At 45.0% G+C, this 24091-nt stretch overlaps 1 protein-coding gene across 6 annotated transcripts in view; it reads left to right on the top strand.

Annotated features, from left to right (window-relative positions):
• DEPTOR (DEP domain containing MTOR interacting protein) overlaps positions 1–24091 on the top strand; it is a 53544-nt gene that overhangs the window by 27164 nt on the left and 2289 nt on the right. For 3 of the 6 annotated variants that reach the window (XM_035124824.3, XM_035124825.3, XM_035124823.3), the window contains exons 6-9: positions 8237–8422; positions 9642–9776; positions 13602–13672; positions 14056–14160. In XM_035124824.3, the coding sequence (XP_034980715.1) occupies positions 8237–8422; positions 9642–9776; positions 13602–13672; positions 14056–14160 (497 nt within the window). The remainder of the gene's footprint in view (positions 1–8236; positions 8423–9641; positions 9777–13601; positions 13673–14055; positions 14161–24091) is intronic. The other 3 variants (XM_088675872.1, XM_088675871.1, XM_035124826.3) reach the window with 1 other exon arrangement.

A 24091-nucleotide genomic window follows, 5' to 3' on the forward strand; every position in this document is an offset into this window, starting at 1 on the left:
TCTCTAGTTAATTTACTGTCATAGAAAAGGGCCTGGACTGTCATCTTTAGTTCAAATCCTAGCATTGAGGCAAGAGCTTTCGTATCTAAATCCCTGTCTGAATAATAATAAATGTTTTGTGTTTCCAGAACACTTTTGAGTGTGTAAAGCATTTCATGTGCATTACTTTGTAATTACCTTTACAACAACCCTTGCAGTACTATTATCCCAGTTTTGCAGGTATAGTAGGTGAGACCATAGCTGCCAAGTTATCCCTTTTTTAAAGGGATTTTCCCTTATGCTGAATAGGCTTCCTTGCGAGAAAAGGGAAAACTTGGCAGCTGTGGGTGAGACTGAGGGGACAGACATCTGTGGAGTTGATGGCAGAGACAAAGTTCCAACCAGAATTCTAGGTCAGTGGTTCCCAACAGGTGGTCCGGGGACCCCCAGGGGTCCGCGAGCTATGCCAGAGGGGTCCTCAAGATCCTATTAGAATAAAAAAATATATTAAATATATTTCGTATGATAACAGATTTTTTGTTTTGGCCGCTTCCTGCATGAGCAGAGTCTAGCGCAAAACTAGAATTAGATAGAGGCAGTAGTTCTGCTGTATGCCGCAAGGACTACAAGAAACTTGGAGATAAGGCAATGAAAAAGATCCTTCCATTTGCAACCACATATCGGTGTGAGCAAGCATTTTCTTCCATGTGTTTCATAAAAAACAAATATAGGAATCGGCTCGACATGCGGTCGGATTTCAGAGTGAAAGTTTCAAGTTTGGAACCTAATATTTCAGAAATAATGGACTCAAAGGACAGATTTAACTCATCTCATTAAGAACTGAAAATTAAAACTAACTGTATACTGATGGAGTACTCTGTTGTAACTGTAAAAAACGTATAAATATAAAATATAAAAAGACTCTTAATTTGGCTCTCACTTTTTAATTTTAGTATTAGGAATTAATGGGGGTCCTTGTCACAATAGCGGCTCGATGAGGGGTCCTCGAGAAAATTTTGTTGGGAACCCCTGTTCTAGGTTAACCACTATGTTACACCAGCTGCCTCTCTAACCAGAACATTCTGTTTCCTCTTGAACTTCTGGCAATGCTCTGTGCCTTAAGTTGGTCCTGGTCTTTCCCAATTTGGTAAACTTGAGATGTATGCATAGCATGTACTTAAAGACTTCATGCAGAGCTTGGCTGCAGGAATTGTTGGAAGGAAACATGCAATGGTCTTAGGGACTCTGGATTTGTGTAGGGTTTCACGCCTTAGCCTTTTCTTCTCCCAAATATCTCCTTCAAGGCAGCAGAGGTTTAGGACCAGAGTTTCCCTTCTCCCAGGTTGATGAGCCCCACCTACTCCTCACTTCCCTCTGCAGCCCATGCAGAAACTTCCTTCTTGACCATTGGACCCACTATTGGTCTTGTCCACTCAATGCGCTAGAGCCTTTCTTTGCATGCAGGGGAAGTCTCTAACTCACGGAAGGTTTGAGACCCATTGGCTGCCCTCACCTGGTTTAGCTGGCCCATCAAAGCCATTCATAGAATCATAGAGCTGGAAGAGACCACAAGGGACACCCAGTCCAACCCCCTGCCAAGCAGGAAACACCATCAAAGCATTCTTGACATATGCCTGTCAAGCCTCTGCTTAAAGACCTCCAAAGAAGGAGACTCCACCACACTCCTTGGTAGCAAATTCCACTGCCGAACAGCTCTTACTGTCAGGAAGTTCTTCCTGATGTTTAGGTGGAATCTTTTCTCTTGTACAGTAGTTTGAATCCGTTGCTCCGTGTCCGCTTCTCTGGAGCAGCAGAAAACAACCTTTCTCCCTCCTCTATATGACATCCTTTTATATATTTGAACATGGCCCTTAACCTTCTCTTCTCTTCTCCAGGCTAAACATACCCAGCTCCCTAAGCCGTTTCTCATAAGGCATCGTTTCCAGGCCTTTGACCATTTTGGTTGCCCTCTTCTGGGCACGTTCCAGCTTGTCAGTATCCTTCTTGAACTGTGGTGCCCAGAACTGGACACAGTTCTCCAGGTGAGGTGTAGCTGCTGTCTCATGCTGACAGCTGCATATAACCCCACCCTGAGATTTATATCTTGGTGTGACCCTAGACTGTTATAGAATGTTGCATGAGCTTTTTAGAAATATAGACTAGCTAAAGATCTGTCACCTTCATTGAGGCTGGGTAGCAGTGCCCCTTCCCCTAATATTTCAGCTACCTTCAGAAGGGAGAGGAGTGGTACAGGCCCTCTCTCTCCCATGGTGGAATGGATGGCAAAAGTAAAAGCATCTATAGACACAGTTGCAATTGGGACAAACTGTTCCTTGCCTTTAGAGATCAAACTGTCCTCTGTCATAGAATTGGAAGGTTCCTCAAAAGTAATCTATTATAACTTCCTGCCTCTACAGGAAGTTCGGCAAACGCCGGCTCCCTCGGCCTGAAAGTGAGATGAGCACCACAACCCCATAGCCTTTGGCTGGACTTAACTATCCAGGGATCCTTTACCTTTACTACCAAAGCATAGATGATAGATGGCTATTCACTCTCTACTTAAAATAATCAAACAAAGAATAGTCCACCACCTTCCAAGGTGGTCCATTCCGTTGCTGAACCACTCATATCTTCAGAAAGCTCTTCCTAATGTTTCGTCTAGATCCCTTTTCTTGTAATTTGAACCCATTGGTTTAAGTCCAACTCCCTGGAACAACCAAAATTCTCCTTTCTTGAGCCCAGTAAAACATGATGAAATGTTAGGAGAGTGGGATATAATATTGGGAATTGGCTTGGATAGAAAGATAGATGAACACCAGTAACTGAACGTCTGGGTTTTTAATGTCAGGGTAGATGTTTTGAATTGTTGCTACCATTAAAGCACATTTACAGATGCCAGATTAGCTCTGAAGACCAAAAAGCCTTTGGAAGGAATGCGGGGAAAGTTCTCTGCAATATCTTAGGTTTTGTCTTGCGGTATTAATTCTCCCTCCTTCATGGATCACTGTCTTGTCATGGCGAAGGGGCTTGAATAACTCAGAGAAGCTATGAGCTATGCCGTGCAAACAACAATTCTCGAAGCTACCAACAATTGTGTCACAGCACTGCTCTGACTGTGTTTAGCTTGGGACAGCAGTCACAAAATTAAAAGATTCCTGCTTCTTGGGAGAAAAGCAATGACAAACCTAGAGAGTAACTTAAAAAGCAGGGACATCACCTTGCCAACAAAGGTCTGTACAGTTAAAGCTATGGTTTTCCCAGTAGTGATGTATGGAAGTGAGAGCTGGACCATAAAGAAGGTTATATTATATAAAGCAGTGTTTCTCAACCAGTGTGCCTCCAGATGTTTTGGGACTACAACTCCCATCATTCCTGACCACTGGTCTTGCTAGCTAGGGATGATGGGAGTTGTAGTCCCAAAACATCTGGAGGCACACTGGTTGAGAAACACTGATATAAAGAAGGTGCTGGAGGAGACTCTTGAGAGTCCTATGGACTACAAGAAGATCAAACCTATCCATTCTGAAGGAAATCAGCCCTGAGTGCTCACTGGAAGGACAGATCGTGAAGCTGAGGCTCCAATACTTTGGCCACCTCATGAGAAGAGAAGAATCCTTGGAAAAGACCCTGATGTTGGGAAAGATTGAGGGCACTAGGAGAAGGGGACGACAGAGGATGAGATGGTTGGACAGTGTTCTCGAAACTACGAACATGAGTCTAACCAAACTGCGGGAGGCAGTGGAAGACAGGAGTGCCTGGTGTGCTCTGGTCCATAGGGTCACGAAGAGTCAGACACGACTAAATGACTAAACAACAACAACATTTATTCTCCACTGGGGGGGGGGGAATAGGAAGGGAAGCCCTTCTGCTATTGTACTTAGTGGGGCAGTGTGTGACACACCTGGGTTATGCAGAGATGAAAAGTGCACATTTAACATGAATATCAGGTCATGAATCTCTAAGAAATATGGGCAGGGCAGAAAAACACCTCTTCCAGGATTTTGCATATGCAAAAGAAATTAGTATTTTATTTTATTTTTAAAAAAGAATTGGTCACTATCCTAAAGCATTTATAGAAGATTCATGCACCAAATGTTCAAAAGATGAGGAGTTAATGGTTTGGAAATCTGTGGTGTTTTCCATAATGACAGTGATTTCTTCACAATCTTTTTCATTCAGTTCTTGGAAGATTCTTGGAACTGAATGTAGGAAAATAAAGTGGACTTTGTTCAGATATTTTCTTTGTGAGCTGGGCCAAGCTTGAAAATAATGTAGTTGGCGAAAGTGGATATTCAGTGTACGTGGTGGGTGGGGGGAATCAGACTTAGGAGACAGCTAGCCTTATGTTCTCTACCACTGAGTTTGGTTTTCACTTACAGTGCTAAAGCTCTGTTTCTCACCCCACAGTTATCACTGCATATATTTAAAACCATGAGATCACCTGCTTTCTGCATAATGAAGTCAGACACCATCCATGGTGTAATTAGAATCTAGGAACCAGGAAATGAATTGCTACGAAATGTAACGTCCTCTGCAATTTTAATTTTAAAACTATTCAGCTTAATGAAGGCCTGGGGGGAATTGGAAAGCACACCTGGTGTGACAAGCCAATAAAGTTGCCAGTGAAATAAACCAGAAAGCTGAAATAAAGCAGGCTGAGATGGAGTGACTGTAGCTTATTGGAATCTCTTTAATAACAATAATTGCAAGCGGCAGTTGAAGAAGCGAATGACAGGGAGCGCAGCAATTTGTCTTTTTGTCAGCACTTGGAATAATGAAATCTTGGCAGCTCCAATCTTTGTCTTCCTTAACTTCCATACCATCTCAATTGTCCAAGAAGATAGCTTTAGATGTGCTGTTACCCCCATTGCTAGTTCAGCCAGTGCGGGGTTGGGGTATCAGCATCACAATCCACATGGAAGCATGCCGTACATAAATGCCACACTGCATGTGACCTGCTTTTTTTCTCTCTTCTAGTGTCATGCTACATAAAAAATTGAGGTTATAGGAAGTTGCCGTGTGGTCATGCTCTTAGGGGCAGCTTTAGACTTTATGAATCAGTTTCATGGAAGGAGATGCCATGTGGTTAATCATGAAAAATCTACACCTAGACTGGACTGCATGATTCCACTGTTCCAATAATGCTCCAGCTTTAAGAACCATGTTAGTATATGTCCTTATAGTTGGGTAACTTTTTTTGGTATCTAGTCCCCACCCTCCATAGTCTGAAGGGTGCTTCAGACAACCAGTAGTGACCCATCAGTTTGAGTCTGAGAGCATGTGAATGGCCTAATCATCTGTAGTATTGGAGCTGTAGAGTAGTGAAGGATGGGAGCTGTCTTCCACGAAGAAGACATGAGTTTGCATGAATTCATTGCTCTGATGGCACAAGCTATGATTTGCATAAGTGAAATGGTGGCTAACCAATGTCCGGCCAGTACAGTACTTGGCTTATTCCACTTTTCTAAGCAGGACAGAAACACTTGAATTCTAATCTTTTATGTCAGCATCAGAAATTTGAGGAAACATCAGACCATCTTAAACGAATCACTAAAAAAAAATTTAACACAAGAAGGAGTTGCAGTTTACCATGTTGACTATCTCCTTCAAGCAGTGTTGTTTAGAGTTAAACAACACCTTTATTCTTAAGATTTGATTTGATAGCTCTTCTACGCTTGCAAGTCACCACTCAATGTTTGAGTCATCAAGCAAAGAGCATGTGTGAGCATAGCCATAGAGTCTTTTTAAAATGGAGTGGTGTGACGGAATGGTAGGCGATGTTTCTACATTCAATTCAGTAACTTCATAAGAATGAAAATATACTCTGGATAATGATTCACTGTGAAAGTACCAAAAAGGTAGTATTCAAAATTATATATTTAATGTTGATGTTATAGTTGATGTCCAAAATTTGGTGAATTGTGGATGTTCAGGATACATTATAGAATTACTATGTGGTAAGGTACATTCTTATGAACATTTTTTAGTCATTACCTTTGATTTCTATCTGCTTTTCATGCTTTTGTTTATGAAATGTTTTATTTTGCATAGCATTTTGCAATATTGTTTACAAAACATCTATTTGAAAAATCAACATCACACACAGATGTCCCCCCAAAATACAGATGTGAATGCTGACAGTAACCTAAATGTGACTCTCAGTGTTCATTTACCCAATGAGAAGTGAGGAACAGGTATCTTTAGACACAAAATTCATCTAGGGTGGTTAGCATTCACATGAGTCTCAATATTCAGCAGTTTAGGACATCCCTTGCAGTAGAAATGAACCCCACTCTGTATTCTTTCTTCAAGTCCATCATTTGCTCATAGGCAAATGTCCAACACATTTATCTCCATTATTAATTGCAATGCTTTCAGGAAATGGAAGTTTATCCTTCCTGTTGCCTAAGGTATTCGGGGACTGCAGCTTTTATGAACTAGTGGTTCTGGACAATTACTGCTGCAATAATAATGTAGATGCATTTTTTATACTGCAGCTATTTCTGGGCACGGAGTTGAGCCTGGCATTCTTTTTCAACAGCAAAGCATGTTGTGTAAAATTTTGCAAAAGGTAAAGAGATCATTGCTGCCCAGGGCAACTTGGAGAGGAAGGACGGGGTATAAATTCAGTCCGTCTTGGCACCAAACATATTCTCAAACCTGGCATAGACCTTTCCAGAAGTTATAACAGCAGGTAGGAAACACAGCTGATTGTAAGTAGCTCTTGCTGCCTTAAGGGGAAGGAGTGAGAATGAACTGATGTTTCTGTTGAGAGAGTGCATGTTGAAAATGTAATATAGCAAAACCTGTCCTGACTTATCAAGCCTGATCTAAATAATAAACACCAGGTTTTGTGGTCCTGTTAGCGCAGAGACATACTCTTGAGTGTGTACAGGAGCAGAGACTGGTGTATTACCTAGGAGTCCCAGGAGCCAGACATTCAGAGCATCATGCAGAATGGGAAGTCCAAAACTCAGGTTGGCTGGGCCAAGCTCAAAAGGAAAGCATCTGTCTAAATGGAGTGGGAGATAGGAAGGTGGTGAGTTAGATAGTTTTCACTAACACTTATCTGGAAATATTTATAGGCACCTCAGTACATAGAGACTCAATCTGTTCTCTGGGGGATGGAGCCATGGGCGTACCCAGGATCAAAACTAGGGGGGGGCAAGGGGAGGGGCCAAGGCACGGAAGGGGAGGGGCCACAAAGTGGACGGGAACAGCGAACTCGCGCTCCGCTGGGCTGTGCCCCTCCCTAGCAGCAGGGCTGGTGGGCGGAGGCGGAGCCCAGCCCAGCGGAGCGCGAGTTCAGCGTTCCTGCCCGCCGCGCCGCGCTCTCTGGTTCCCCGCTGCGCTTGGCCTTGCCAGAGGGCGCGACGGGGAGCTGGAGGGAGGGCGCAGCGCGGCGGGCAGGAACGGCGAACTCGCGCTCCGCCGGGCTGTGCCCCTCCCTAGCAGCAGGGCTGGTGGGCAGAGGCGGAGCCCAGCCCAGCGCGAGTTCGGCGTTCCCGCCCACCGCGCCGCGCTCCCTGGTTCCCCGCCGCGCTTGGCCTTGCCTGAGGGCGCGCCGGGGAGCTGGAGGGAGGGTGCGGCGCGGTGCGGCGGGAATGGCGAACTCGCGCTCCGCCGGGCTGTGCTCCGCCTCTGCCCACCAGCCCTGCTTCTAGAGTAGGGCAGCTGCCCTAACTTGCCGCATGGTGGGTACGCCCTTGGATGGAGCCCACTTTGTAGCCTGAAGACAAACAATAATAATCTTTCCTCTGTTCATTCTATATGGCCTCCAATGGTCGACAAAGGCATTAGTATGCAAACCAAAAAACACCCAGTTCAAGTCTTGGCTCCTCTTGATAGATCCATAACAGGTTTTTTTTAAAAAAAATCCCCACTCCAAATGGGTAAGTTCTAATATAAGGCTTGGAAGACTCTACAGAGAGCAATGAAATTAGAATCTGTGGCCTCTCCTGTTTATTAAGCATTCATCCTTTCCTTGCACAAAGCTTACATGGGGGTTATATTATATCTGGTCTTCACTGAGCATCCATTCTGATTTCTTTGTGTGGCACCTGTACAATAATAAGTGTTTCTCTTGCGTTCATCCTGATCTGCTTGCGTCTTCCCATTTTTGCCAATAACCTCTCCACCCCACTTCAAGTAGCTTATTGAAAGCATTGTTCCTTTATTCCCGACACATTCTGCGTTCTCTATCCCACTAAAAACGCCTTTCCACTTCTCTCTCCCTCTCACCTTCTTTCCTTCCCAGTGTGCAACAAACACCATTTTATAGACAGCAATCTGCTGTTCCAGTTCCGAATGAATTTCCGCCGGAGGAGGAGATTGATGGAGCTGCTCGCTGAGAAGTCCCGCTTGATGCCGGAGAGTCATGACAGTCCTTTTTGTCTACGAAAGCAGAACCATGACAATAAAAGGCACACCAGTTTCCTCTCAGGTATTTGAGTCCCGAGGCAGAAAGAAGGTATTAATAGGAAAAAATAGTAGCTTATCCATTTGTATAGTATTTTCAACCAAGATTCAACAAGATTCACTGCAGCTCACTCACAGAACTTGGAATGTGTGACATAAAAGTGCCCCTGAGCATTTGCAGACTGCTTTGAGGGGAGTGAAGAGTATGCATTAAATGCTATTTGAAGATGAAATGTTAAAGTGATAGAGTTCTAGAGAGGAGAACTCTATCACTTTAATCTATGCAAATCATTCCCACCTTGGATTATCTGTGTGCTAGGTCATCTATCCCTGAGGAAATTGTTCAGCTGTTCCATTTTTTCCCCTAAAAGTTGGGTTTTCTGTGCCCTGGAAAAAACCCAGAAGCTGAAAAGGGGAAGTATGGGAGGAGAAGGTTTCGATCATTACAGGCAGATGCCCTGTAAACAATCTAGTACAAGGCGGCAGCTTCCCATATTGAAGTTGATCCTCTTTTGTGCTATTTATGAAAGCATAAATCTTTTCTTAATTTAGAAGAGAAAGCAGAAGAAAAACGTTAGTAATGTGAGCGAGCATTCTGGCCAGTTTAGGTTTTATATTGTGCAACTGACGCATTTCACAATCCTATACATACCTAGCCAAAAGTACCGGTAAGTCCTATTGGGTTCATACGGCATTGCAGCCTGGAGCAAAAAAAAAAAAACCCAAACCACTTGTGTATGGAAGTACACTAAATCTTTCTAAGATGTAGCTGTTCATGAATGGGCAACACAAGTTTTAGAAATTTAGGTGACCACCAGATATAAAATCAGAGCAGTGGCATTTCTGATATAACAATATACAGGTGAAATGGCCATCCCAAAAAAAAACCCCACCCAAAAGGCTTTGCATATTTGTTTTGAAAAGCGCCATTGTACTAAATGAGCAGTTCGTCATCAAAGTGATGGAACTATTGAAGGTGACAAGATGCACTAGAAGAGGCATCCCCAAACTCAGCCCTCCAGATGTTTTGGGACTACAACTCCCATCATCCCTAGCTAACAGGACCATTGGTCAGGGATTATGGGAATTGTAGTCCCAAAACATCTGGAGGGCCGAGTTTGGGGATACCTGCACTAGAAACTTCTGAAGTTATGAATGGTGGTAAAAAGAATTGTAAGAGAGAGAGAAATTAATTTATGTCCTCCTGCCTATTTCCCTTCCTCCTCCTCCTCTGCATGGGAAAGTGAGCCCCACCAAAGAGATAAAGATTGTCTCAGCAGTGAGACGGAGCAGTATGAGTAGCTGTGGCAGCAGTGGGTACTTCAGCAGCAGCCCAACGCTCAGCGGCAGTCCTCCCGTTCTGTGCAACCCCAAATCTGGTAAGGATCGCTAAGACTTGTTTGCATTGGCGAATGTTGGAGCCAAGTTAGACACGACGCACTTTTTTAGATGCACTTTCGCATTTCACGTGCATGCTTTCAAAACAAAACAAACCAGAAACAGCAACTGCTGATATGATAATTGGAATCACTGTGAAAGCGTCTGGATGACACTAGCTGCTCTTAGCTTTCCTCCCAATGCAAATAGCAGCTTTTGAGGAATGATTTTCTTTGGGACCATAGCAGGGGGAAGAAAGGATTAAACGCTCTGCCATTAGCTTGCTGCAATTGCCTATCCCCAGCAGCCACTATTAGTATTTTTGTAAACTGCATTATAAATGCAGATATGCATTTAAATCCACATATACTTTACCCCCTAGAAGACATCCAGGCAATTTAGCTTTGAGATAGCAGGAGTGTATTTGTTTTTAATGAAGGGGCATGTCTTTGCAAAACCAAATACCCTTTCAAAGCACATTATTTCCCTCAAAAGAATTCTGGGCACCATTGTTTCTTATGGGTTGCTGGCAACTGTAACACTCTGAGGGGTAAACTACAGTGCCCAGAATTCTTTGAGGGAAATAACGTGCTTTGAATGTGCTTTAAAGGTGGTTGTTGTTCAGTCGTTTAGTCGTGTCCGACTCTTCGTGACCCCATGAACCAGAGCACGCCAGAGCAGGTACAATGTGTATATGGCGTAACCAATTTACATTTAAGGAGGGGAGGACTAAGAGTTTGCATGTTCCCTCATCTTAATAAATAAATAAATTTTAATGTACATTGAAAACTAAGGAAAGGCTAGATCTGAGTTCTAATAGGCTATGTTTGAATATACGGGAGTTTAACATGTGAGAGTGTTCGTCTTCTAAGGTTAATCTGAATTGGTCTAGTCTAGCAACAGACCTCTCCAAAGCTGTCCAAGTTTTCCTGGACTCTGATTCCTAATTCTTAAGCTTTTCTGTGCATGAGTCAGGTTTTAATCAACGGCGTATACTTTTATTCCATTTTTATTCCAAGTTTTAAAAAGCTTTGGTTTGATTGTTGTTGCGCTTTGTAGAATTTCCTCCCCTTTCCTCCAAATTACCTGTTATGTAAACTGCTCAGAGATTTCTTTTTATATTAAGCGGTTTCTAAATTTTATACGTAAATAAATCAGGCCAGTTCTCTTTAAAAAAAGGGGGGTTGGAATATTTGTGTATTCCTTAGACCTAATACAGTGGTACCTCTACTTACGAATTTAATGCATTCCGAACGCACATTCGTAAGTCGAAAAAAATTGTAAGTTGAAGCAACCCTATCTAAAAATTCGTAAGTAGAAAAAATCCTATCTAAAACGCATCCAAGATGGCGGACGGAGCTCCGTTCGTAAGTAGAAACATTCTTAAGTAGAGTTATTCGTAAGTAGAGGTATCACTGTATAGCCAGAATTCAGTAGCCGGCTAAAAGTAAACGCGGAAGGGAATTGTGCACCTTGTCAGCTTAGGCATATGACACCAGCTGCTCGACCGAGCACTTTCACACCCCCACCCCCTAAATCGGCTGATAATCTAAGTTTTTTGACCCGCTTAGCAACAGTTTATAGATCAATCTGTCATTCTTCTACATTATGCAGAGAGAACAATGACAGCAGTGGCCGGCATGTGAAGACATTTACTTTATTCAAGCTGTTAATGAATCAGGTTGGCCCAGGAAAGGGGATAGCAATGATGTGATCATGCTGTTTGCTAAGATGAATTAGGAATACTTCAGCCATTGGTTCATTTTCAGCAAGCCCCTCTATGATAAGATGAAAACCGTCAGCTTCCGAGCTTGTTTTCTTTCTAAGTCATTTCCTGTGCCTCTAGAAAGATGAAACATCCCCCCTTTGTGCTCTTCCGACTGACATTAAAAGGTGGATGAGGGCGGTAAAGAAATATGCATTTTCCTGTCCACACTGTTATCTGCTTCAAAGGGAGAGCTGAATGTCAGAGGGAATTCTCATGCTCTCCTTTCTCACTTCAGTCTTCCCTTCGGTTATGTATAAATATACTCGGCGTGTTCTGAAGATGATTTCAGTAGCTCTGCAAAGGCATTAACCTGTGAAGAGGGCTCCAACTCAAGTGAGCAGGGATAGAATTGTGTACAAGACGGAGCAGGAGTATCTTCGGCAACTATAGGACAGCGCTTGTGTTGCCACTCATGATTAATGGTGCAATTCCCTCTCCTTTCCCCCTCGTCGCAGTTCTATTTAAAATTTATTTATCTGCGTTCTTTAGAATCAGGGCACTTCCTGGCTGCACAGTTAAGTGTGGGAGTGAACATGCCGGCCTCTGAAAAGTGAGCAAAAATCAGAAACTGTATACCTGTCAGCGATGCTCTGCTGTTTTATATCTTGTGGTGGGGAAGTGCACCTAAAAGGAACACAAAAGCACGTATTATTTATTTAGCAGTAGGCAGTCGTTCCTTTATTGCTCACTACTATCCACCCTTGTGCCAAGAAACAAGGGTGCAGCATTCATTTTAGATCCAAAGATTAGATTGCAAGTGATGAATTGAGGGAAAACAACTTTGCGCAAATAGATAGATAGGTAAGAGAGCTGAAAATAACGCCAACAGATTTTGCATCTGACAACCCATGTGCCCCTTTGGTTCCAAATAGTACATGGGTAGACGAGTCTAAAAAGCCCAGGACACAAAACGCCACAGCCCTCTAGCAGCTGAGGAGGCTCATTTACCAGAAATAATGTACAGTGGTAGCTCGGGTTAAGAACTTACCGTATATACTCAAGTATAAGCCGACTTTTCCAGCACATTTTTTATGCTGAAAAAAGGCCCCCTCGGCTTATACTCGAATGAGGTGGGCGGCGGTGGCAAAGGGAAGAGCGGCCCGGAAGGAGCCCTTTCTCACCACTGGTCTGCCCCCCGCCGACCGCCTCTCGCAAGGGCAGGCACAGGAGCTGCAGTTGGGAGAGGTGCTGCACTGCGCTGTGCCTCTCCCAACCGTGGCTCCTATGCCTGCTCTTGCAAGCGGCAGAGGCGGCGGCGGACAACTGGCCCAAAAGGAGCCCTTTTGGGCTGCTCCTTACTCCTCCTCTGCCTTTGCCGCTGTCGGTGGCAGAGGAGGAACAAGCAGCCTGAAAGCAGCCCTTTCAGGCTGCTCCTTCCTCCTGCGCCGGTTTGTGGTGTGGTGAACCGGTTTATACTCCAGTCAATAAGTTTTCCCAGTTTTTTGGGGTAAAATTATGTGCCTCGGCATATATTCGGGTCGACTTATACTCGAGTATACAGTATACGGTAATTCGTTCTGGAGGTCCATTCTTAACCTGAAAGTGTTCTTAACCTGAGGTACCACTTTAGCTAATGGGGCCTCCCGCTGCCGCGCGATTTCTGTTCTCATCATGAAGCAAAGTTTTTAACTATTTCTGGGTTAGCAGAGTCTATAACCTGAAGCGTCTGTAACCCGAGGTACCACTGTATTTAGCATTAACTCTGGAAGTGTGTGCTTGATTCTGACCAAACTAAGCCTCTCTGATGTATATTGTGCTCTAGGAGACTGAACCCCAAAGGGAGCATTGGTTGGTGTGTTTTTCCAGCTCTCCTACCCCACCAATATTGCAACAATAGTCTTTTTTTCATTTCAGCAGTAGTTTGCTACTATTGTAGTGTTCCGGTGCTAATCAGAAGATTGGTTTTTGTTTTGTTTTTAATGTGGAAGCAACATAGGAGAATCACAGCTGGATGGCAATGTTGTTGACAATGTGAGGAAGGGAGACATGGCGGTTCCAGACTAAGCAATCCTGGCTCTTGTGAAAGTCTTTATTTAACATCCTCCTTGTGTATTTGCAGTACTGAAGAGACCAGTGACTCCTGATGAACTTCTGATGCCTGGGGCACCATATGCCAGGAGAACCTTCACAGTATGTCTCCAATTAGCTCAACTATCTTCTGTTGTGTAGCGCACTTCATGACATTTTGATCCATTATTCAGACATAATAACGGATGCAAAATAGATAAAGGAATATTTTCATTCGCATTTTGGTACATTTTTGAGCCGAGGGCTTTTGTCACAAAATCTGAAGGATTCTGAAAACAGCATTCCTATTAGTCCAGGAAATGTGAACCAGGCCAGCTTTCTTAAAATTGTGCTTGATTTCCTTAAAATCCCCGAGTGACCCTAGAATCCGGTGAATCACGGTGGATTCAGAAGAATGTGCATGTGTTGTTTTGGCTTGCTCTCAAAACGGTGACAAAGAGAATCGCTAAAGCATTCATTGTCGCACCTTCTTGTTCCCTCTCAAGATTGTAGGCGATGCCGTCGGGTGGGGATTTGTGGTGCGTGGGAACAAGCCTTGCCACGTTCAAGCTGTGGATCCCAGCGGCCCAGCAGCTGCAGCGGGAATGAAGGTAATTTAAATGAATGCAGGTTAAGTACTTTAAAAGGGAGGGAAATGCGTTGACATGAAGTCAGGACTACTTCAGATGTGACACTGCGCAACACAACTCTATACACCTGGTATAGGGACATACCCTCCAGCATTCCTCTGATGAGAATCAGGGTGTATGTCTTTTGCTGACATGCTCTTGTGGGAGCCAGCTGACTCGCGTGAAAGTGCGGCATCACAGCAAGCACCAGCTCGTCCTCCTCCCTGAGCTTGGCAGTGACACTGGAGGGGGAAACAGGCGGAGGAAGGAGGGGGCGGTGGGGGCGGGTTGACCCGGGTGTCTTCGCTGAGGGGGGTGACATTTGGCGCACCGCCCACCTGCGACTCCCAATCCTACCCCAAGCTGTTGGAGGAAGGGGGAGCTGCGTCACTTTACCAGCAGCATCCCCCCCTTCGTTTTGACAGCTGGGGGAGGCTTGGGAGTTGCGGGTGGGCGGTGCGCTGAATGTCCACCATTGGCGGCTCGCTCCGCCCCTGGCTGCAGGGTGCGTGCGCCACTCCGTGCACCCAAGCGGCTATTCCGCGCCTGGGAGGGCAACCTCCCCCCCCTCGGGAGCGTGTGTGCCCTGGGCAGCATGGGGGAAAACAGGACATTCTGGGATCAAATCAGGAACTGGGATGGTTTCTGTAATTCCCGGATTGTCCCGGGGAAATCGGCACACTTGAAGCGTATGTAAGGATTCCATGAGTAATTACATATGAACTACAGTATATAATTAAATATCGCCACACCGGAAGTTGCTTTATGCTGACTCAGACCATTAGACTATCTCGCTCAGTGCTGCCTGCACTGCCTGGCAGCAGCCCACCAGGATCTTTTCTCAGCCCTGCCTTAAAGAGGTTGGGGACTCAACCTTCTGCATGCAATGCAGATATTTCCCCACTTAGCTACAGCCCTTCCCCATCGTCTATCTACGTGCGACTATCTACATGGGATTTTCACACTACGTCCTGGCAGAAATGGATTCATGTAGGAGTCTTAAGCTGGCCTAGGACATTGCCGGGTTTGCGTCTCCCTTTCGTGATGCGAGTCTCCTTTAGGCTTCTTTATGCTCAGCACAACAGTAATAAGAGCTGGCAGCGAAGAAGAATCCACCCTGCTCTAAGAAGCTTTGTCTGCCAGAATTGCTTGCAGCAACCAACCAAAAGAGACCAGACCAAGAAAACTTGGCTAAGAGGAAAAGGGCAAGAATTTGAAGAGTGGCCAAAGCTCAGCGTTTTGCTTTCTAGAAGTGTCCTTGGCACCGAGGCAGCACCCTCTCCCCTGCTTTGCTGAGATGCGCCCAGGAGTCTACACATTTCTGGACGTTTGCTGCATGCTGTGGTTGTTTAGAAAACTTGCAGACTTCATTCCCTCCACGCTCCGCATGTTACGCTTCTCTCCTTTGCACTGCGTGGAGCAAACTCCTGGGGCAAGACTTTTGGCCTGCAGCTCGAAGGCCTTTTGTGCACTCGAAGGCCTTTTGTTCCAGAAAGCTGTAAAGAAGATATACTTACAAAGCCAGCGCTGTCTCTTGCATTCCATAAGACAACTTATTCAAAAGCCATCAATCTTGGCGGATTCCAAAGAGAGTGGCCTGAACTAAGCCTTTGTAACGAGGAGGGAAATTGCCAGGATTTTAATTTCTAGAAAAATGAGTCTTGGGTCTGTCTGGAAGGCCTTCGTTTATGGCATGCACGACTCTGTAGTAGTCTAGTGGTGATAGAAATGTGCTCTGTACTTTCTCAGTGGGGGTGGGGTGGGTGGGATGACTTTTCATCTTTGTTTCATAAGTATGGCAGCGAGTCTTTGACATTGTAAGCAGATTTTGGATTCTTATCAATTGCTGGCATTGCTTCTGCATAGTCCCTCCTCCTCCCCTTCTGAGGGCTGCTCGTGGGCTATGTGGCCAGAGGAGTGAAAAAATCATGGCAGAAGTATAGCAGTTGGCAATGGAGTGGATCTACTGCTTCTTGCAGTAGTTCAGAGGAGGGGGGCAGGTCTGGAAAGGCTCTTCGGCTGTCTTCCTGCCAGGTCCTTGCTAGCTCTTTGAAAATAAGTCTGGTGAGAAGTGGAAAACTCTCTTTGTTTTCCTCATTCACTTTACAGGGTTGGGCGTTCTATCGCAAGGCTGAAACTGAAGCGGGGTAAATATTGACACAGTAATAACATTATGATTGCAGCAAACACCAGCAACTCACTCCTACTCACTCCCGATGTTAAAGACACACCATGTAAAGATTGCACAGAAATAGACACGATAAGGCCTGCTGAAACCACCTGCTCAGGGTTTAGTTTTGGGCTATTTTCATCTCATTGTGTTGCTAAATATGGCAAATATGCTAGCTGTACAATGAAAAACAGTGCCGGTTCTGACTTTGGAGACACAGCAGATAGTCTAAGCTGGGTGACACATCTCTCCTACTTTTTGTTGTCGTTGTCTGGAAGTTTGAACAAACATCAGCTGTTTTTTGATATGGTTTTACTCGATAGTAAATAATACGACAGATGAAACAGAACTGGCATTGGTCTAGTAGCACTTTTGAGGACCAAATTGGATCTTTGGCAGACGTTCTGAGTCTGCGAATCGTATATAAACCCCACACATTTAAGGATCCCCAAAGAATCCTGCATTAGAGAAACAAACATCTGGTGATGTGGAGGTGGACTGTGGAAGATGGGAGAAGAATTGCTCACTTCTTTTCTCCACTGCCGCTTCTCCTTTCCAAATGGCACCTTCCCTCCATCACTTTTTTTGATACTTGATGTATCCAGATTTCTGCTGACTGTACAGTTTGGCTCTGAATTTCTTCTGTCGGTTATATTCTCTGCCAAGAGTATAATAGATTTCACCTGCTGTTACACTAGAGAATGGGGATAGCCGAAGAATCTTTATAAGTGTTCTTTGATATATAGCTATTAATCAGCAAAGTGCTACTGAACCATGTCCTTCCTCTGGTGACATCATATTCTTGCAGAGAAGCTGGCAAAAGGTGGGCTGGACGAGGTAACTGTTAGGTGGATTCGCAGCTGGCTAATGGACCGAACCCAAACTGTACTCGCTAATGATTCCTTGTCATCCTGGGAAAAAGTTACAAGTGGGGTGCTGCAGGGTTCTGTCCTGGGCCATTGCTGTTTGTCTTTATAAACAACTTGGATGAACGAATTGAGGGGATGCTCATCGAATTTGCAAACTGGGAGGGATAGCTAATGCCACTGAAGTCAGGGGCGTAGGAAGGGGGCGCGGGGGGCAAAGCCCTCCCCGGGTGCCATCCCTGAGGGGGTGACCAAATGGCACACTCCTGGAAATGATGCGGTGGCTCAGCGCCCCACGCTGCCCAAAACAGCAGCATGGGGCTTGCGTCTGCTAGGCGGACTCCGTGGGCAGCTTGCCGCGGCACACACACCCCGGGCGTGGATTGCAGCGCCGTGCGCAGATTGCCATGGTGCCCCCCCTTAAAAAAAAACTTAAAAAGCATAACAATTCTGATAAGCCCACCATTTTGGCTTGCTTGTGTCAAACCAACAGGACTTGTCTTTGCCAGTTACTAGCCACTCACTGGAAGGACAGATCGTGAAGCTGAGGCTCCAATACTTTGGCCACCTCATGAGAAGAGAAGAATCCTTGGAAAAGACCTTGATGTTGGGAAAGATGGAGGGCACTAGGAGAAGGGGACGACAGAGGACGAGATGGTTGGACAGTGTTCTCGAAGCTACGAACATGAGTTTGACCAAACTGCGGGAGGCAGTGGAAGACAGGAGTGCCTGGCGTGCTATGGTCCATGGGGTCACGAAGAGTCGGACATGACTAAACGACTAAACAACAACAAGCCACTTATCTTTTTCGGATTAGTTTTAAACAAGGACAATCTAGAGCAGGCATCCCCAAACTTCGGCCCTCCAGATGTTTTGGACTACATCATCCCTGACCACTGGTCCTGTTAGCTAGGGATCATGGGAGTTGTAGGCTAAAACATCTGGAGGGCCGGAGTTTGGGGGTGCCTGATCTAGAGGCTACAATACTTTTTAAAAAAGTTTTTTGTAAGAAGATGCTTGGAAGGCCATTTAGATTAGGAATACATAAAATACGAAGGCATGTCGGGCTGTTTGTCATCATGAGCTCTGGGAGCCGCAACAGCCATACCTATTCAAATTGTGGCGAAGCAGCTCCGAGTACATAGGCCAGCGTAGAAACAGTGGTGCGCTTATGTGTTAATTCAGCTCGTAAATTCCTGCCTGGGTCGCAGCCCAATTACAGATGCATCATGTTGCCAAACTGCACAGCTGGGACCTTTTGTCCTTTCAGAACATTTGCTGACTACTTAAAATAGCCCTTGGCCAACAGCTTTTGCTGCAACGGGGAGCAAATTTGGACACTGGAAGTTTGGGAAGTTCTCATACAGAAACTTAATAGAGTTGCAGACAACCCCGGTTTCTTTGGCCCTGCTGTTGCTGCCCTTGAGTTAAAGTTGCCACCTCTTGTTTCCTGAAGCCCTGCTATGCCAGGCAGAAATTCTACTGGTATAGCTTTACCCACCATGTAGATGCAGTGATAGGGAGAATTTCACCTGTTCCCTTTCTACATGCAGGTTCAGCCTGTTCAGCCCTCAGGAGAATCAGCAATACAAAGGTTGCAAATGTACCTTGTGTGGGGGTCCACCTGCTGGGCTTCTGTCAAAGAGGTAGGAGGAAACAGCCTTCTCCTCTGTGCCACATCATGATGTGCTGCATGTAGTGGTGGCTCTGAACTGATGGTGGCTAAGCAGAATCATAGCGTTGGAAGGGGACCCCAAAGGCCATCTAGCCCAACCCCCTGCAATGCAGATCTTGAAGTTTGAGTGAATAACTCAGTGAGAATAGTAACACAGTGTGAAACGGTTATGAAGCAAAAGGGGAATTACCTGCTAGAGCTTATTAAAAAGGAACTGAGAACTTAATTATTTATTACAATTATTTCAGGGTTAGGCTTATCATAAACTATGGGTGCTGTTAATGCCCCCTGGCAAGCAGAAATAAACTTGTTTGCATTAAATGGATGCTGTGATCCATTTGGGTCTTTCCCCCTGCATCATTCATACGTGCAGGAAATGAAAACAACAATTCTTGTTGTCATTTCTCTGAATAAACCCCAAAGGCTAACCATTACACCGTCAAATTTACGACCTGTGCATGAAACCAGGGCAACAAGTTTACAGCTCATGTTCTGCTTAGCTGACACATTTACTTCCCTAAATTGTTAACGTGGAAATCAATGTCGGCGAACTTAAAGGGGCCTCATTAGCCTTAATCTGAAAAACTCTGGTTTGACCTCCTATCAATTAACTAAACAATACCGGTAGTATTAACAAAATTGCTTGATCTTTAAAGTAGAAAGTGCCAGGCTTACACCTGCTTAGAACTGGTGTCCTCTGACCTGTAAATCTTCCATTATAATCCCAGATGTCTGGGTCCTGGTGTGACTGTTCAGTGTGGGGGGAGGCGTTTTTCACATGCTTAAAGGCACCCTCGCCATTAGGATTATTTCATTAGGCTTTTAAAATGAAATGAAATTCTGGGGCGTCAGAAGTTGGCACTTGTTACCCACAATATCCAGGAAGGATCATGAAGTGGTGAGCCTTTTAACAGGTTGGTTGGATCTTTCCATCAGCTGAAGGAGTGGCAAACCTCAGGAGAAGGGGGCAGATGCTAGGCTGATGGGGTAAGAGCAACTATTACAATGGGAGCGTGTGAAATCCTCAGTGCAGGATATCTTGAGCCCTGGGACCTCAGGTAAACTCATCAGTTCCTTTGAAGTCTATGCATTGAGTAAGGACATTCCTGAGTTATCTTCAGAATCTGTTCCTCCAGGAGAAACAGTTGGCCCGGTCTGGTATGTATGTGATCACCCAGGTGCTTGGTGCTCTGGGAGGGAGAGAGGCAGTAGTTCTGGAGATTTATCAGAAAGCCGTGACTCATGGCACATGACAGCTAGATCCCAAGGTGCCCTGGGTGCTCAGATAGGCGTAGTAACCAACCCCTGCAGAAGAAGATGGACTACTTCTCTGAATGGCTGGTACTCCAGCTAATGAATGGCCGGTACAGCATTCTAGGATAGCCAGCTGTCATGTGCTTCTGATGAAGCTTCGTTTAGGCAAGTTCTAAGCATCCTGCCCCACCCACCCTATACAGGTGACTGAAAATGGACTTGACCTCCAGCATTTGTTTTGTGCCACGTTTGTTCAGAGGGATTACTTCTTCCTAGCTTCTTTTTTAGGCTGTCTTCTTGCCTTTGTTCACCTGTACTTCTCTGCCTGCTCTGGCTCTGGCTCAGATATGGTCAGAACAGGAGGCAGAAACTCAGGGCAGCGGGGGTGTTGACCCACGGTTTATTGGGTGCTTCCTCCATGCCTCTGTCGAGAATGTTCGTGGTAAATAGTCAAAGTTTTGTCCTAACCTGTCTATGCATATTCCCTCCCCGTTTGGCACTCCAACTTTGCCTTGACTCAGCAAACTGGATGCAAACTGTCGACGTTTTAGCTCTAAACGCAGCTTTCCTGCAAACAGGCTGCCTTCTCTCTCCTTTTACCAAAGCAGTAAGCACTCGGTGATGGGTTTTATCTGAATGAAAATAGCACCTCCGGACAGAAGGAGCAATAATACAGTTTATTTGTTTCTCCTTAAACAAAGTTGTTTTTTCTCACCTCTGCAAATTGAAACCTGGTTTGCAGCAAGCGTTCTCCAGAAAGTCTCAAACATGACACTAGGCATGTTTTGAGCTTTAAAGGCTGAAAGTGAAGGCCAGTTCTCTGGAGATGCAATCTTGTGTTTATGCAAGAGCTGGATTGTTGCCTGAACCCGCACCACCCACTCTTTTTAGCCAATGGCACATTAGCTAGACATGCTCACATACACAGTAAAATGTAGTATGCAGAAAAAGATTCCTCCTAAGGGTGGATGTTAAAGGAATGGGGAGCAAAATATGTTACTGGTGTAAAGCATGGTGAATGAGCCCCTGCCTGCAGAAGGTTTCACTCTGAAGATGGGGAAGAAGGGAGGAGTTCTCTGCAGACTAATTAGATTAGTCTAATTGGGGGTGTGTGGATTGGATGACCCTTGTGGTATCTTCCAACGATTCTATGATTCTTCTAGACTTTTGGCAAAAAGGGGGGGGGGGAGGTTTATATGATGCATAAGACAAGCATATAAGCCTCTTTCACATATTACTTGCAAGAAGAAAGCACCACATTGTTACTAGAGAGTGGGGCCATGGTCCTGCCTCCTTCCTTATTTATTTATTGCTTTAGAGACATCACCTTGCCGACGAAGGTCCATATAGTTAAAGCTGTGGTTTTCCCAGTAGTGATGTATGGAAGTGAGAGCTGGACCATAAAGAAGGCTGATCGCCGAAGAATTGATGCTTTTGAATTATGGTGCTGGAAGAGACTCTTGAGAGTCCCATGGACTGCAAGAAGATCAAACCTATCCATTCTGAAGGAAATCAGCCCTGAGTGCTCCCTGGAAGGACAGATCGTGAAGCTGAGGCTCCAATACTTTGGCCACCTCATGAGAAGAGAAGACTCCCTGGAAAAGACCCTGATGTTGGGAAAGATTGAGGGCACCAGGAGAAGGGGACGACAGAAGACGAGATGGTTGGACAGTGTTCTTGAAACCACAAACATGAGTTTGACCAAACTGCGGGAGGCAGTGGAAGACAGGAGTGCCTGGCGTGCTCTGGTCCATGGGGTCACGAAGAGCTGGACATGACTAAACAACTAAGCAACAACAACAAAGGATCCACACTTTGAGAACCAAGGTCAACAAAGTGGCATCACAACAGATATAAAATGTAATTGAGATTCAAATGGGCTATAGTAATTTTAAAACAACCATTTCCTGACATTAAAAGCCTAAGAACCCGCACAGAAAAGCAAAGGCCTTAGGGAAGAGAGAGGCCTTCAAGGCCTAGGCAGCCATGGATGGGCCCTGTGGGGCCACCACCGAAAAGGCCCTGTTAGCAGTACCCCCACCCAACCGCAGCCACATCTCAGTTGAGACCATCTGGGCCCTGGCAGGCTGGTCTGGATAAACATGGAAGATCATTGCCAGCACTTTGAATTGATCCCAGAAACATATCTGCAATGAATACAAATGGGTACAAATGGGCGTAATTTGCTCCAAGCACCTGGTGTGGGGAGTGGAGTCCCTAAGGTGGTTGGATGGTGCCTTGTATGCCTCCTTCTGGAAACTCCTGCTGGTGCCAAACGTCTTGCTCTGCTTTCCTTTGGACCACATTGGTCCATCTGGGCAGCCCTGGACCTCCATACACACTGCCCAGGTTTGCACCCCAGAGAGGTCACTTCAGTGCTGCTAATGCAGCAAAAACCAACGTGGGAGGCAACATTCACAAATTGCCGGTCTCTGCAGCCACAGCGGGTGTTGTGATTCTCCAGCTTTTTAACTTCACCCCTGGAAGCACACTCCATTGTCTCTCAAAACAGATGGGTGCCAACAACAAACTGGCATCAATTAGTAGCCACTATTTTTCTCCGGTTGAAGTTTCTAGGCAACCATTGTCAGTCACACTGCTTGATCCTGCCTCCAGAGAACCACAAATTAGTCTGTTTATTTGTGAAATAGCCGTGGTGTGCCCTGTTTCTCCATCAGTCCCCTTTCTCCACTCACTGTAGCAGTATTTTTTTAAATATAAATTTAGTAAATAAAAGAAGGAGTCAGATTTTGCCCCATAACAAATCAGGGGAAGGGCAGGCAAGGGGACCAGTGGAAGAACAGGGCAGGAGAAGCGGCAGTACCTAAAACTTACAGAACTAACACCACCACCCTGATATTTTGTGAGATGGTGGTATATAAATACATTTAGTTATTCATTCATTCATTCATTCATTCATTCATTCATTCATTCATTAATGAACCTTTGATAGGAAATGCACAGCATCCCAGATTTGCAAGATGACCGTTCTGTTGGAGAGGAAGACGTTAAAAATAATACATTTTTTGTTGGCCTTGAGGTTTTCTACAGCCAGTTCTAATAAGAAGCCTTCCAGGAATAACCAAGGCGGTGGGAATTGCTTCCTTGTTGCATGTAATAGGAAATCAGCATCAGGTTTACAGAGGTTTGTTCAGGTTCCACAGTCAATATCTTTGAAGCTTCTCCAACGGAAGTGCTCGCGTTCTGCTGAATTGTAATAAGGTTGTGTCAGATTCCCACCTTTCTCCAGCTGTACAAGAAAACAACCGGGTGCTGTTGTTGACAGTAGTTCATGCTGACATTGGTGACTATTGGTTGGCTCACTGTGTTATTATTATTTTTATTTTATTTCCCCAGCCACTCTGGGCGGCTCCCAACCGAATATTAAAAACACAATACAGCATGGGTTAAGTGGGTTATGGGTTCATATTTGCCCAAAAGCTTTGTAAAATTAACTGCTTTGGGTTTGTTCCAGTTAAATGATGCAACGCTGCAGCCTTGCCCTTGCCAAGGACTTCCACGCCCCTAGCCTTTGTTTTGTTTCATTTTATTGCCATTATAAATGCTCATGCTTAGCACATTGAGCTTATTAACAATTTTCAGGGGGGCAGCCCATGTTACCCCTTGTGCAGCGAAAAGAACAAAGAATCTTGTGGCACTATGTAGACTAACAAATTTATTACAGAAGCATAAGCTTTCTTTTAAAAAACAAAAAAACAGGAGCGAAAGTTTAAACTCACAGGGTTCTTTGAGTAAGCAGTGTATCGGATTAAACGGCACGTAATGTTAATGGGTTTAAAATGGCCAGAAGTGCTTGGGATTTAAGATTACAGTAGACGTTTTGCTGACATGGTTCATCCCGCATTATCTGTGAATTTCGAACTGCTGCATTTGGTGTTGGGCCCCTAGAGCAGAATGTGTTGCCTTTGCCCAACACTATGAGCATCT

Source organism: Zootoca vivipara, chromosome 8, assembly GCF_965207765.1.
Source record: "Zootoca vivipara chromosome 8, rZooViv2.hap1.1, whole genome shotgun sequence".
Taxonomy (NCBI): Eukaryota; Metazoa; Chordata; class Lepidosauria; order Squamata; family Lacertidae; genus Zootoca; species Zootoca vivipara.